Source organism: Cervus canadensis, chromosome 2, assembly GCF_019320065.1.
Source record: "Cervus canadensis isolate Bull #8, Minnesota chromosome 2, ASM1932006v1, whole genome shotgun sequence".
NCBI lineage: Eukaryota > Metazoa > Chordata > Mammalia > Artiodactyla > Cervidae > Cervus > Cervus canadensis.
Genome location: NC_057387.1, coordinates 51,263,181 through 51,277,438, shown reverse-complemented (window position 1 = coordinate 51,277,438; position 14,258 = coordinate 51,263,181). Strand labels below are relative to the sequence as shown.

Sequence of the window (14,258 nt, the reverse complement as noted above, 5' to 3'; positions counted from 1 at the left end):
TGATTAAATTGTCATCTGACCATAATTATCTTAATCTATAAGCAAGTTAATGATCATCTCTAGTTTAATGTAATGAAACGGTGAGACTGTCGGTACTGTTGACACTAAGTTTATTGACCTCTTTTGTGGCTGAAAGGGAGACTAGGAGTTAGTTTGAGACATATTTTGTCTTGAATAAGGAAAAGGGTACTTGATAATCAAGCATATGAAAATTCTTATGCTTAAGATAATTTATGGCCCAAGAACGATGCTGTCTTTGGCCGTATTGTCTCAGAAGTCATAACCAGCAGTTGTAAGCATCCTCAGAACTGTTGTAATGACTGCAAATCTTGGACTGGGTGAGAAACACTCTTCTCAGAACTGTGAAGAGACTTACCTGCTAAAGTGAAGTCGCTCAGTCGTGTCCGACTCTTTGTGACCCCATGGACTGTAGCCTACCAGGCTTCTCCATCCGCGGGATTCTCCAGGCAAGAATACTGGAGTGGGTTGCCATTTCCTTCTCCAGGAGATCTTCCCAACCCAGGGATCGAACCTGGGTCTCCCGCATTGGAGGCAGATGCTTTACCATCTGAGCCACCAGGGAAGCTCAAAAAATCACTATTTTGATCCTGTGAAAGTGAAGTTGCTCAGTTGTGTCCGACTCTTTGCGACCCCATAGACTGTAGCCCACCAGGCTCCTCTGTCCATGGGATTTTCCAGGTAAGAATACTGGAGTGGATTGCCATTTTCTTCTCCAGGAGATCTTCCCGACCCAGGGATTGAACCCGGGTCTCCCGCATTGTACGCAGACGCTTTACCGTGTAAGCCACCAGGGAAGTCCTGTTTACCTGCTAAGGATGTGGTGAAATTGGAAGACAGCAGCCAGAGACGTGAAAGGTTCCCTTCTGGTGGGACAGTGTAGCCTAGCGATAGGAAGCACTGGGAAGGGAAGGGAAAGAGAATCGTCCACACTATTGGTCTCCAAATGTTCGGAAGCCCTACTTAGGAAGAAAGCCTTTTGGGAGTTGCTGTTAGTGTTAGAGCTGACAAGCAAGAGGAGAGTTCTCATCTTTCCCAAGAAAGCTGTCCAGAGACTGAATGAATATCTGAGAAGGGAGAAGTGATTTTCTTAATAAAACTGTCCCGATGTCAGTTGTCAGCCGCTTAGTGGGAACATTGGTAAAGGGAACCGAGGGTTCATGTTTTATGTAGGAATTTAACTAACTTGACGGTTTCTTCTTGAAACCTAAAGGTTCTCATGACTCTGTAAGGTAGACCCAAATATTTATAAAACTTAGAAAATAAAGCATCAAACCTACCGCATAAATATTTAGATATGCTTATACTCAGAAACGTGAGTTGATTCCTCTGTCTGGAGTGGAGGTTGGTAAGGATTGCAGAAAGAACACTTTTTTAAAGACTTGGGCATTGTGTCAGGTTCATAAGATGTAGGCAACAAATGCTACCTCTGGGGTTGAGCCGAAAAGACATTTATTGAAAAGATGTCATGTATCTCATTACTGAAAAGGCTACAAAATCGGGCTTGGGAAACAAGGACAAAATTAGATAGCAAGAGAAAAGCAGCCAAAATCATAGTACAAAGGTAAAATTAAGAGGATACCCCGACACTGGCCATACCAGCCCTGAGCACCCGTGCTGCCCTGAAGACGATCCTGCTGTTTCTGTGGCCCTTGCTCTCCCACAAAATCGGTTCTTCGTGGTTTCTGCTTTATGCCTTGAGCCCCACATCTAAGCAACTGATAGAGCTTGTGAATGCTCAGGGGCTTCCCATGTGGCTCAGCGGTGAAGTATCCGCCTGCCAATGCAGAAGATGCCGGAGACGCTGATTTTATTCCTGAGTCAGGAAGATACCTTAGAGAAGGAAATGGTAACCCACTCCAGTATTCTTGCCTGGAGAATCCCATGGACAAAGGAGACTGGCAGGCTACAGTCCATGGGGTAGCACAGTCAGACACGACTGAGCACATATACATGCTCATGCTCATGAATGCTCACACTCGAGCTGCAGGACATCAGGGACCAGAAGAATCTGGTGGTGTCAGTCCTCTAGGGGGAAGTGGGCGCTGCTTCCCACCAAGAGCCCCATGAAGATAAGGTAGAGAATTCTCTAGACATTGAAGATGTTGGGCAGTCCCCAGATAAAAGACATTCACTGAGCGGACACTCCAGACTTTACTCCACGGGATAGTGATAGGTCTTCTCACAAAAAAACATGAAACAGTTTTTAGCATGTTTTTGCTGCTGGATTCCTCAGAACCTTTATCATATGAACATGCATTGTGCTTCTCCAAGAGGAGGATAGGGTGTGCAACATTTGGCACACGTATTTGAGCAAGGCCTTCTTTTTTATGGTAACTCTTGAGAGGAGTGTTCTGAGGACACTGATTGGGGAAATGTGGAAGGATAGAGGTCATGCCCAGAAGATGGTCACTGGGATGCCCAGGTGTAGTAAGAGATGACAGCCTTTAGACGGAGGGTCAGAATGGAGACTGCCTTGAATTCTGCCAGTCTCGTTCAAGTTTGAGTCATTGGGTGGTAGCTAAGGTGAGGCTTGAGCCTGACAGTGCTAGGTAACCTGAATTGGTGCCTCCGAGGAGGCGCTGGTTGTGGCATACTCAAGGGTTGGAAGAGGACAGTCGAAAAACAGAACCCCGTGGGAAGTTTTAATCAGTTATGATTTAGAAGTAGGAATATAGATTAAAAAGAGACTCATGTATGAAAGGAATACCATGGATCATTGGTCCTGAGGTCAGCAAATTACAGCCTTGGAGCCAAATCCACTCACAGCCTGACCTAAGAATGGTTTTTAAATTTTTAAGTGATTGGGGAAAGAAAATCAAATAATAATACTTCCTCATATTTGAAAATTATAGGAAATCTAAATTTTAGCATCCATAAATAAATTCCATTGTTCTCCCCAGTGGGTCTATATTACCAAAAAAATTATACTTGTTATTATTTTTTACTACATCACTTAGAAATATGTGAAAAAATTTTCTTTTGTTATTATAATTACCTACATAGTATTTTCAGTTTTGCCATTTGGCCTGCGGAACCTTCAAGATATTTACTATCCTGCTCCCCCCCGCCTTTTTTTTAAGATTTTTTTTTTTATGTGGACCATTTAGTCTTTATTGAATTTGTTACAATATTGCTTCTACTTTTTGTTTTGGGTTTTTGAGATCTTAGTTCCCAAAGACATATGGGGTCTTTGCTCCCCTGCACCCCCTGCATTGAAAGGTGAAGTCTAAACCACTGGACCCCCAGGGAGGTCCCTCTTGCTTCTTTTGAGACAATCTTTGCCAGCCTCTGTTCTAATCCACTGCCTTCACTTTATTGATACTGAAACTGAAGCTCAGAGCAATTTGCCTGGGGTCCGAAGTTTCCCAGTGATGGATCTGGGCTGGAACCTCTGTTCAGCTCCTCCTCCAGTGCTCCTTCTCCTGCAGCTCAGATGCATCAGTCCAAATGATGCTGCATGGGAAGCAGTGGTGTGTGTGGGTGACAGGGTAGGAAGAGGCAACCTCCAGCTCTCTCCAGTGCCAAAGTGTAGTTGGATTATGATGGTGTTGGATGTGACCAAGAAGCACAGGAAAGGAGGAGGATTTAATGGCTTTGCTCAAATCTTAAAAATGACTCCAATTTATACCTCGGTCTTCCAATTTCTCTATTTCTGCATTTAAATGCATTTTATTAACTCACAGACTTTTAGCCCAAAGGTGAATAGTGTAGAAATCCCCTCTAAAGATCATTTCTGTGGCAATGTTCCATGTTGGTTTTGACATTATCACTTAGATATGGAAATATTCAGCTTTGTTTCTTGAAATGATTGGACTTTATGGATTTAGGTTGGCCTGTTCTAAAATAGCATGTGTCAATGGCCAGAAAAATAGGAAAGCTGACACTGAGAAGAATTCTGAAGTGAGGTCCCAGCCTCTGGGAAACAGTGAAATATCTAATTGTCAGCGTCAGCCGTGAATATAGGAAGAGAACCATCCTTCCTTGGCTGTTCTGAGGGCTTCAGTACATTTGGCTGAGATGGACAATTAGCGCTCAGGAAGTGTGCATTGTCCACAGCCTTTCACCCACTTTCTCAACAGTGCCTACTGAGGGGCCAACCCCAGAGCTCACTCTCCTTGCCTGCTGAAACCCCTCACCTGTACTGGGGGCTGAGAAGAAGCTAAAATCACAAATCCAGAGATTTGAAAGATGATGAGTGAGACATGGTAGTGCTGATACCCAGAGAGGAAAATGGCTTACGGTCTTCACCCAATAAAAAGTCAGTACAATTAAGATACCTGTTGGAGTCTGGAGACTTGACTGAAGAAGAGAGATTGGGGTTCTTTGATGCAGCCCTGGTTAAGGCACTCTTCTTCATAGCAGCCACTGTAGACTAATGATCTCCATAATTGTTTAATACTTCTCTTCCCCAGTAGACCAGTGCTTCTCAAAGGAGGGCAGTTTTACCCTGCAGAAGACATTTGTCTGGAGACATGTTTAGTTGTCACAGCTAGAGAGGGCAGTGGCACTGGCATCTAGCAGGTAGAGGTCAGGGATGCTGCTGAATGCACAGGGCACCCACACACAAAGAATTATCCCACCCCAAATGTCCGCAGTGCCAAGGTGGAGAGACCCTGCATGGGTCTTAAAGACCCATCTGTCTTACTCAGCATTTTATCCCCACACCTGGTGGGGAACCTGGCACAGAACAAGGCTCTCCAAAGGCATCCACTGAATACAAGTGAGACAAGTCTGCCCTCCTGTCAGCCTGTTTGCCTCAGTCATTCCTTTTGTGCCAGCAGGCACTCTCAACCCTGAGCACATTCATTGCGCAGGACTGATCATTCCCTCTACTTGTACGTCACTGACCTTATTTTTGAGCTACAGATAAGGTCTGATCAGAAGGAGGTTATGTTTTTCTCTCTCATATCTCTGCCATATCTATACTGAAATTGACATATCTGTGGTTTTGTATCTGCATTCTTAAGGGATGAAATAAAAGGGTAGATGTTTTCCTTTGCTTATACCACCTAGTATTTTGATGTAGAATGATGAGTTATATTGCATGATAGTCTTAGAAGCAGTGATGATTAGATTTATTTTCAAGGATATCCAGTACTGAATGTATGTATAAGTGATGGAGGAGGGGGCAGATTCCAACATAATAAGCCTTTTTTAAAATGCAGTCTGACCACCTTTTACACTGTATAGGGAATGTTTATCTTTTAAAGAGATATTTCTGGAAGGCTCTGGAAGTTCCTGCAGGGAACTGGTTCAGTGGGGTTCTACTAGGTCATCAGAGGAGCAAGTTGAACTCTGGAGCACCCCGTTCATCTCTCTAACAAGGCAGCTTCTTGAACTAGGGAGCCTGCATTGGTTCATAGTTGCAGAGATGCCTGGTCCAGGCCTGTATAAATTTGTGAAGCATTAGAGGGTGGAGTATGTGCAGTCCAGCTTGGCCTGGAACAAACTTGCAGTTCAGTGGCAGAATGAGAGCTGAGCACATTGAGTATGCTATCCCTTTCTCTGGGTGTCTTTCCCCAATAAGCCCATTTCATATACACACTGTGGCTCCCTTAGAAACTCACATTCAGCCTTCCCACCAGATAGAGGAGCAGTTCAGTTGAGCATTTCTAGGTGTTGACCTAATCGCAGGCTATTTATCATATTCCAAATGATTTCTCTGTTTCTTTTTTTTTATATATATAATTTATTTATTTATTTTTTCAGTGGGTTTTGTCATACATTGACATGAATCAGCAATAGATTTAACTCTCAGGAGCAGGAAGAGAGTTAATACTCATGAGTGTGCATGTAGAAGAGAATGAAACGTACATGTTTATACGATCGCATCTTCTTGTCTGTGCTTCTGTCAGCTTTTTTTTTTTAAACCAGAAGGAAGTTTTCAGTCAATATTGTGAAACCCTAAGAAATAGCCTTGTGTCTGTTTTTGAGGGTATAGCTCATTACCTCACACAGTAAACTGTTTTTGAGGACTGTTGAGAATGATTTGCTTCTCCTGAGTTACTGGTTTGTAAATGAGTATGTAACTGATAGGTTTCCTTTGAGAGTTGAGAATTGCATTGTTAGATCTAATCGATTGCCCATCCATATACAGCAGGGGTTTCGAAGTTCTTGGCCTCAATCCTGACTCCAGAACGTCCTTATTTTTCCTGTAAGCTTCCCATCTATTTCAAATGTATCATCATTGTCATATGTACCTCTGTAAAATGTCTGGAAACGTTTTGGGGGAAAGGTAGGGGTATAAATAAATACTTGTAGTATAGTAGGCCCTCAAAAACCAGTTTTACTGGCTTCTTTTTTTTCCCTTTCCAGATTGAGATGCTTCCAGACGGGCTGTTTCAGTGCAAAAAGCTGCAGTGTTTACTCTTGGGGAAAAATAGCCTGATGAGCTTGTCACCTCACGTGGGTGAGCTGTCGAACCTTACTCATCTGGAGCTCATCGGTAATTACCTGGAAACACTTCCTCCTGAACTGGAAGGGTGTCAGTCCCTAAAACGGAGCTGCCTGATTGTCGAGGAGAATTTGCTCAATACTCTTCCTCCCCCTGTAACAGAACGTTTGCAAACATGCCTAGATAAATGTTGACCTAAAGAGAGAATAATTTTTAAAAGTACATTCCAGGGCTTTAAATGAGAACTAAAATTTCCTAAGTTATAAAGATGAACAATGGATAATTACGACTAACTATAACCAAATGTCTTATTATAATAAGGCAACTCAGTGTCTAAAACAGGTAAAAAGTATTAACACTGAAACAAAGTTTTGTGAATAATTGATCTTTAACTTATAGAGATATAAGAAGTGTACACTTGGAGGGTAGAATGGGGCCATGAAATTATTGAATCTCTACGCTGCAGTTTTTATCTTTTGAAGATGAGATATTACTTACTTGCATACTTGTTTTAACTGACTTCCTGTTTTGATATTTATCACCTAGGCCATAAACTCATCAACATAAATTCCCTTGAGGTACACTCCGCACTGTCTTTGATTTATGTTCTTAAATACTTTTAGGCAGGATGCATTGTGCTTGGCAGAGTTCCTCCTTGGCTTAGTTTTTACTTCCTGCCCCAGCTTGTTTGAGTCTTCCTTCATCTGGTTTTCTCTTAACAACAGTGATGAACCCTGAGAAAGTGCCTGCCTGTGGCCTTTGCACAGAACAGGAGCAGGGTATTTAGGACAAGTCATCCTCGGGCCATCCTGAAATTTTCATGTATCCTCTGCAACTTCTTCTTGTATATCATTGGAGCCTTTTTTATTTGCTACTAATTTTTATATCAAATGTAAAACATATAAATATTTTCTATTGTGTAATCTTGGATTCAAAATCTGTGAGAATAGTTTTTGTAAGGTACAGAGAACACATCCTTTTCTTTAAGAACTTACTATTAATATACTTGGTTTCGGCTGCTTACGAGTCTCACGTTTGTGCGCACTTGGCTCCAAAATGTTTTTGTAGTCTGCAGCTAATTATTTCTGGATAACAAAAGCCTTGTGTTTCGTGCCCTGAAATATTTGGGGGTTTCCTTCCAAGAGGATGGCCACATCATCTACCTCTCTCTTCCCTAGTTGCTGTGCTGTTGTACGGGTAACCATTCTTAATTACTTCAAAAACTGTGATGGAGGGGAGAGGTACAGATTTGGATCTTTAAAACTGATTTTCAGACACTCTGTAGAAATTAAGTAAGAGTTAAACAAAATACTTTCTTCTCCATCTGCATGATGTCTAGATAGGGTTATAATGTGAAACACTCAGCCTCTATTCATTGTTTATTGTGGGTTCTCAAAACTGACAAAGAAATAGATCTAATTAACTGAAATTCATCTCATGCCTTTGTCTGACTTTTCGGGAATACATTTTGCTCTTTTTTTTTAATAAAGAGTTTTGTGTTTGGCTTTTTATTATCATGCATATTGTGAAATGAATAAAGCCGACTGACTCATTTTGGGGAAATGTACATTTTCCATGTGTTTTTCTCTGTGTCTAGGCATTGTGATGCCATTTCAAACTATGAAATAATCTATGAACTGCACCTCGACAAAACTGGAAAACACTATGGGTAAAGAGCACTGTAAACATGGAACTGTGATGTCTGGTATGTTTTTTCCCTTGCCCTGTCCCTTCCAGAAGGATGAAAATGAGTTTTCAAATTATGGCCAAATGTAGCTTCCCTCACCTGCCACACACCTTTGAGCTGACGTTCAGAGAAAAGAATTGTTCACGTCAAATAAAATTTGAGTCATAGCTATAAAAAAAACATAAAAACACCAAAAGCTGCCTAAAACACTGCTGTTTATTCTGAATGAGGAGGAACAATGTAAAAATGCGATTCTTACCAAAACTTGCCTTTAGTCAGAACACTCAGGCTCTCAGGGACCCAGGCATAACTGATGAAACTTTCTTCTAGGGCTTCAGAAAACAGATTCTGACTCTATCTAGTTTGTTATTTTCAATGTTTTTAATGTGAGATCATTGTCATTTTAATGTTTTCCATCTGTGTTGCACAGTAGAATTGTTATGTGTACCAGTTCCAGTGTTGGATAGGATTATCCTGTGTTTGGAACATGAATATGACACATGGAAATATGTTCATTTGGGGTCATATAATTACTCATAATGTGTATGAAAAATCTGATCCCTTTTGATAAGGAAAAATTTTCAAAACAAATTTCAGATTTACTACCATTCCCCTGGGGCTTTCGAGGTGGCACAGTGGTAAAGAATCGCCTGTCAATGCAGGAGCCGTGGGTTCCGATCCCTGGGCTGGGGAGATGCCCTGGAGGAGGAGATGGCAACCCACTCCAGTATTCTTGCCTGGAGAATCCCATGGACAGAGGAGCCTAGCAGGCTACAGTCCATGGGGTCGCAAAAAGTCGGATATGACTGAGCAGCTGAGCACGTACACACCATTCCCCTGACAGTTTACAGCCCCTCCTGGCTGGTCACCAGGGTCTGTCCACCTGCAGAAGGCACTAGCTAAATCTTCCTTATCACCTGTCTACATTTCTGGAAGCAAATTACTATCATAATGAGTTTTGTAAGCTGCTTTCCAAACACAAGGATTTGGTTACTAGTGCAAACTCCTTTCTTGATGCATAATTTTTAAGTTAACATTTTTATTTCAATCCTACACACCAGTGTTTAGGTAGCTTTGGGAATGATGTAGCACAGATGCCATGAACTCTGAGACCACTACTCAACATTCAAAACTGTGGTGTTTGCCAACTTTAATGCAATACTGGAGCAGATCTTCATTTTGGAAGAGGATTTTCAAAGAAGCAAATGAAGTTTATTTAATTATAATTTTGAGACTAGTTGACAACTTGCTTTCCAAGAATGTGTAGTGCATTTTCCAAAAAATAAATATGGATGTTATTCAGAACAAAGTTGACAGCTTATGCTAGCCTGGATGCATTTTATTTACATACACACAGACAGATACACAATGATGAGCCTGCAGGCGCATCCCTGTGTGTACAAAATGTAATTTATTCATTTTGGATATGTGTAATATTTTTCCAAATTTGCAAGTGGTTGTAGGTTAATGCTAAAATCTTAATTATTTTTTATTCCTTACTTGTAATCATGGAGTGCTCTATTCTCTTAGCTATAATATTAAAGTGAAAAAAATGAAAGTGAAAGTCGCTCAGTCATGTCTGACTCTTTGCAACCCCATGGACTATACAGTACATGGAATTCTCCAGGCCAGAAAACTGAAGCGGGTAGCCATTCCATTCTCTAAGGGATCTTCCCAACCCAGGGACCAAACCCAGGTCTCCCAATTGCAGGCAGATTCTTTACCAGCAGAGCCACCAGGAAAGCCCAAGAATACTTATTAAAACCAAAGGCTCAGACTGGGTCAGCAACCTAGGTGGTTTTGAGCATTCCAGGTAAAGTGTAGTGAGTGTTCACTACATCAAGGTCCATCTGTGTGGCACACAGATAAGGTGTCTCCATTCTTCATCCTTCGTCTTCATTTTCTCCTGATATCACCATGTTTCACTGTCACTTAGCAAATGTTTGTGTTAAATAGGGTAAACAGAGATGCCAAGATCTCATCGTTGTGGCATAGCTCCAGTGTGTATGCTGTGGGGAGCTGCAGTGAGTTATCTGTATAAAATTATTGTTTGATAGTGGAAATATTTGTTTCTGTTCTTCGGGTGTCTCAGGATTTAAATTTTGTATGTTGAATTAAAATATTGCATAATATTGATGGGTTCAAAACCATTAAAATAATCAAACAATTATTCTGTGGGTTTAGTTTTATTTTCTTGTATTTTCAATCAAATACTCTTTCCATCTAAACTTTCTTGTAACGTTGTCCCATCCACATAAGCTATTTTGTTTTCCCTTTCTGCTCACCCACCTCCTTAAATTGATATAGTAACAGAATATATTTGTGCTAGAGAACTTGAAATAATACTGGAGCATGTATTTATTTGGGGGGAAGTCAAAGCCTATAATTATGCCTAATTGAATTGTTCTACTCAACCCATCCTTGCAGTGTTCAGAGCTGATTCAGTGATCCTTCATCCATACCAATACAACTGAGACAATGAGAATATAACTGTAAATCCACTTTGTTTTCAGGAACTGTATATTGCATCAGAATCTGTGTTTATTTCTTTCTAGAAACAAGAGGAAGTCTGGTCTGGGGAGGAGTTATTTTGCACCCTGGTTTGAATTATGAAGACATTATATACATGAAATGGCCTAAACTAATAACTGTTGCAAAATGCCCTGGATGTAATAATTTCTTCAGCTGTATCTGAAAGCTGAAGCAGTGAAAAGAAACCTGTTTAACTGGTTTCTTCCTGCCTTCTGGTCCATCACTTCTACATCCACTGAGACCTATCTACTAAGTACCTTTTGGTAATGAACTACATTTTCTTCACCTTTTTAAAAATACAAACAGTTCCATCAAAACCTAAAGTATTAGCATAGAATATAAGAGCCAAAGTACTGAGTTGAGATGGCTTCCGATTGAACTGAATTCATATTTAAATTTTGCATTTGACTTGTATAATACACTACGGGCTGAGAAAAACAATTAGGAATGCCTCCTGCATGTTACATGTTATCTCTTAACAGAGATGGTGCAATTTAAAAAATTCAGAGGGGCATAGAGTTAGCATGGGTTTGTTTGTACATATATGTATTATGTATAAACCTAAATATTCATGCTTAAATATTTTTCAAGCTCTTCGAATGTTTCACTCTCAACAAAATAAAGGGCCAATTCTGAGAAGAAATACTTTGTGTAGTTAGCTTCACAGGGAATGCTAGCATTTGTTATTTTGTTTTTGTCATATATTTTAAAATATGTACATAATTGGTTTTTGCTTCTGGTAATGAATTATTAGAAAATGTAAGATTTTGTTGTGAGCTGAATGCTTTTGGCCCTCAGGTTTACCATGTAAATCTGGATTTTAGTGTTAAATCCCTCTGCCTGAGATTTAGTACTTTGAGTGAACTTTATTGTTTTTAAAGTAACTTTTATGTAACATACAGATTCAATTTTTATAATAAATAGCAAATAAAAGCAGATTCAGTGTTGGAAGAAGTTGACTGGACTAATTTTACCTGTATACATTTATCAGTGCCCAGGTTCCAGAAGTGAGTCCCTCCTCTTGCCAGGGTTCCCTGTGCAGTTGTGTTGTTATATTGTTCACCAAATGATAGATTTCAGATTTATGTTCTGTACTTGTCTTCCAGTTGCTAAGGTGTGTCTGACTCTTTGCGACCCCATGGACTGTAGCCCGCCAAGTACCTCTGTCCATGGGATTTCCGAGGCAAGAATACTAGAGTGGGTTGCCATTTCCTCCTGCAGAGGATCTTTCTGACCCAGGGATCGAACCCACATCTCCTGTGGCTTCTGCATTGGCAGGCAGATTCTTTACCACTGAGCCACCAAGGAATGGTGGTATGACTATCATAACAGTAATGAGTTTTTAAACTATGCTACAATGGCCACCAGGCTCTGAAAACTGTTGGACTGATCCTAGAATACACTGTGGGAGGGTATGCAGTCTGTCACTCTCCTGATTCATCTGTCCAGCAGTGTCCGTCCCTTGGGACTGGTTCACAAACCAACCCATCTCTCTCCCTTTCTTCTTCTTGGCTCCTGTTTCTCCATTTGCTGTTAGTTTAGCACTAACATTGACTAGTGGGCCAGATGAAATAAAAAGTAAAAAACTAAGGAGATGTTGAAGTTTAGGTAGGGAGAAGAGATGGAATTATCTGGTAAACCAGGTTCATAATAGTTTGAACTTTTGAACAGAAGACTTTTCCCCTCTGTCAGTCACATACTCAGACTTTCAGGAGCACATTAGGAAGCAGATACCAAGAACTGTTCTCTGCTGGAGGGCAGAACTTGGTATAGACTGAAGCAGGTTATGAAGGAAACTAGATGGCGCTATTTTCCCCTGGAAATGTACTTTAAGCAAGGCTTTCTCTCACCTCTAAATGCCTTGGGAATGGGAATATGTTGAGGGGATGAAACCAATGCCTGACCTAAGGCATCACTGCAAGGTGGTTTAGCTGGGTCCTATCCTAACAGCCCAGAAGGCAGTCACCGGCCCCCAAAATCGTGGCAACAATGGTGGGTCCACGTTCTTCACTCCTTTCCACTTTGCAAATCACTTTTCAAACATGCTGGGAAGGGAGCCTGGCTGCGCAGCAGAGGCTGTGGCCATGCTTCTGAGGCCACAGCCTGATGCTCTGGAGCTGCAGCTCATGCTTGGGTGTCTGCCCCTTGTTTGGATCCTCTGAAATCCAGGTTCCTAGCTTGTTTTCTGTGTCCCTCTCATCTCTGAGATCCAGAGAAAAGCAGTTTATCCACAGGCACAAAGCCAGAGCTTGAACTCAGCCCCATATTTACAGAAGAATATCTATACGCCAAAGAAGGATCAGAAAAAAGTCATCTTTCAACATGTGTAGTCTCTTTTTGGAAAATATAAGTCTCTCTTCACCCTGTGTTGTCTCATTATGCTCCAGATGAGAGTTCTAAGTCCTGCCTCCTAAATACCAGTAAGTACCTCTATAGAACAGCCTGCGTGCCACTGAGCTTTTCAGATTACTTCTTATATAGCAAATACCTTACATTCTGTGTGCCTTTTTACACAGGCCTGTTGTTGGTTTGTGTAGGGTTTCATGCACATCATTTTTTTTTACTCTCTGCCTCCCTCTGCCGCTGAGAAGAGAATAAATCAAATAGAGGCTTGCCTAGTTCCTATTTCTTCCCCTTTAATTCAGTTTCTCCTTGCCTGCCTCCCGAGGGAAGATCTTTAGAATTCAGTGGCCCTCACTTAATCACAGAGACTCCATTTCAAATGAGATGCACTTAGAAAGCCCTATGCAATGCCCAGCACCAGCATCAGACAGGACATGTTGGGTGCCTGGGCAGGAAACAATTTAGCAACCTTGAAACATGCTTTGAATGTTCATTTATTAGGTATTTCGTAAAGATGGGGGAGCTGGTTTTCTACTAGTAAAAATCATGGACCTTAAATAGGCTAATTATTTCCTTCTCCAAAAGCAATACTCTCACAAAAATGTGAGGTAGAGCTTAACGATGACTGAGCAGAGAGAGAGCTGGGGGTTGGGGAGATAGTGTAAATAAGTCTTAATAGCATTTCTATCAAACACCCCAACAGAGAGTCTCTTCTCCCAGGCCTCACGAGCAGGCACATCAGCTGCCGGGTCTCTCTTCTCTTTTCTTCCCCCAGAGCATCCTTCTCTTTTGACCCAACTCCTTCCCTTTCCAGATTTCAGGCGCTACACACTTCAGTGTCTGTGTCTCTGACTGGACCATTTAGCATTGTCCTAACCACATATTCCATGCTTACATAAATCACCCTTTACTAAATCCCAACTTTGAGAGTATTAAATACCCATCATATCAAGGGAGGTGTTTTACTTTGTAGTCATCAAAATAAATGTCTTTGAAATCAGTGTCCAGAGGAGTATGACTGTCAGCTGGCTCAACGTGCTTGCAACCCTAGGAACTGGAAGCAAATGGGATTACACTAGGGACAGGATGGTTTCCCAGGTTCCTCAGGTTGTAGGTTTACCAGAAGAGGAGTAATAGATTTGGACCATTGAATACAACATGCTGAATAAAATAGGATGCATTTGAAAAAGTAAATGTCTTTCAGTTATCAGGATTTTCCCTTCCTACAAAGTGGTTTCCTGTCACAATTTCAGATTCCAAATGATAGACTTATTCACTGTG

General features: G+C 41.2%; 1 protein-coding gene and 1 non-coding gene across 5 annotated transcripts in view; one reads left to right on the top strand and one right to left on the bottom strand.

The window, feature by feature from the left end:
- LRRC8B (leucine rich repeat containing 8 VRAC subunit B) overlaps positions 1-7,982 on the top strand; it is a 65,082-nt gene extending 57,100 nt beyond the window's left edge. For all 4 annotated transcript variants that reach the window (XM_043460721.1, XM_043460717.1, XM_043460718.1 and 1 more), the window contains exon 5: positions 6,337-7,982. In XM_043460721.1, coding sequence (XP_043316656.1) covers positions 6,337-6,609 — 273 coding nt within the window. In that variant the 3' untranslated portion in view covers positions 6,610-7,982. The remainder of the gene's footprint in view (positions 1-6,336) is intronic.
- TRNAW-CCA lies at positions 512-583 on the bottom strand. The gene has a single exon. It is a non-coding gene; the product is annotated as a tRNA-Trp (tRNA).
- Positions 7,983-14,258: the final 6,276 nt, after the last annotated feature.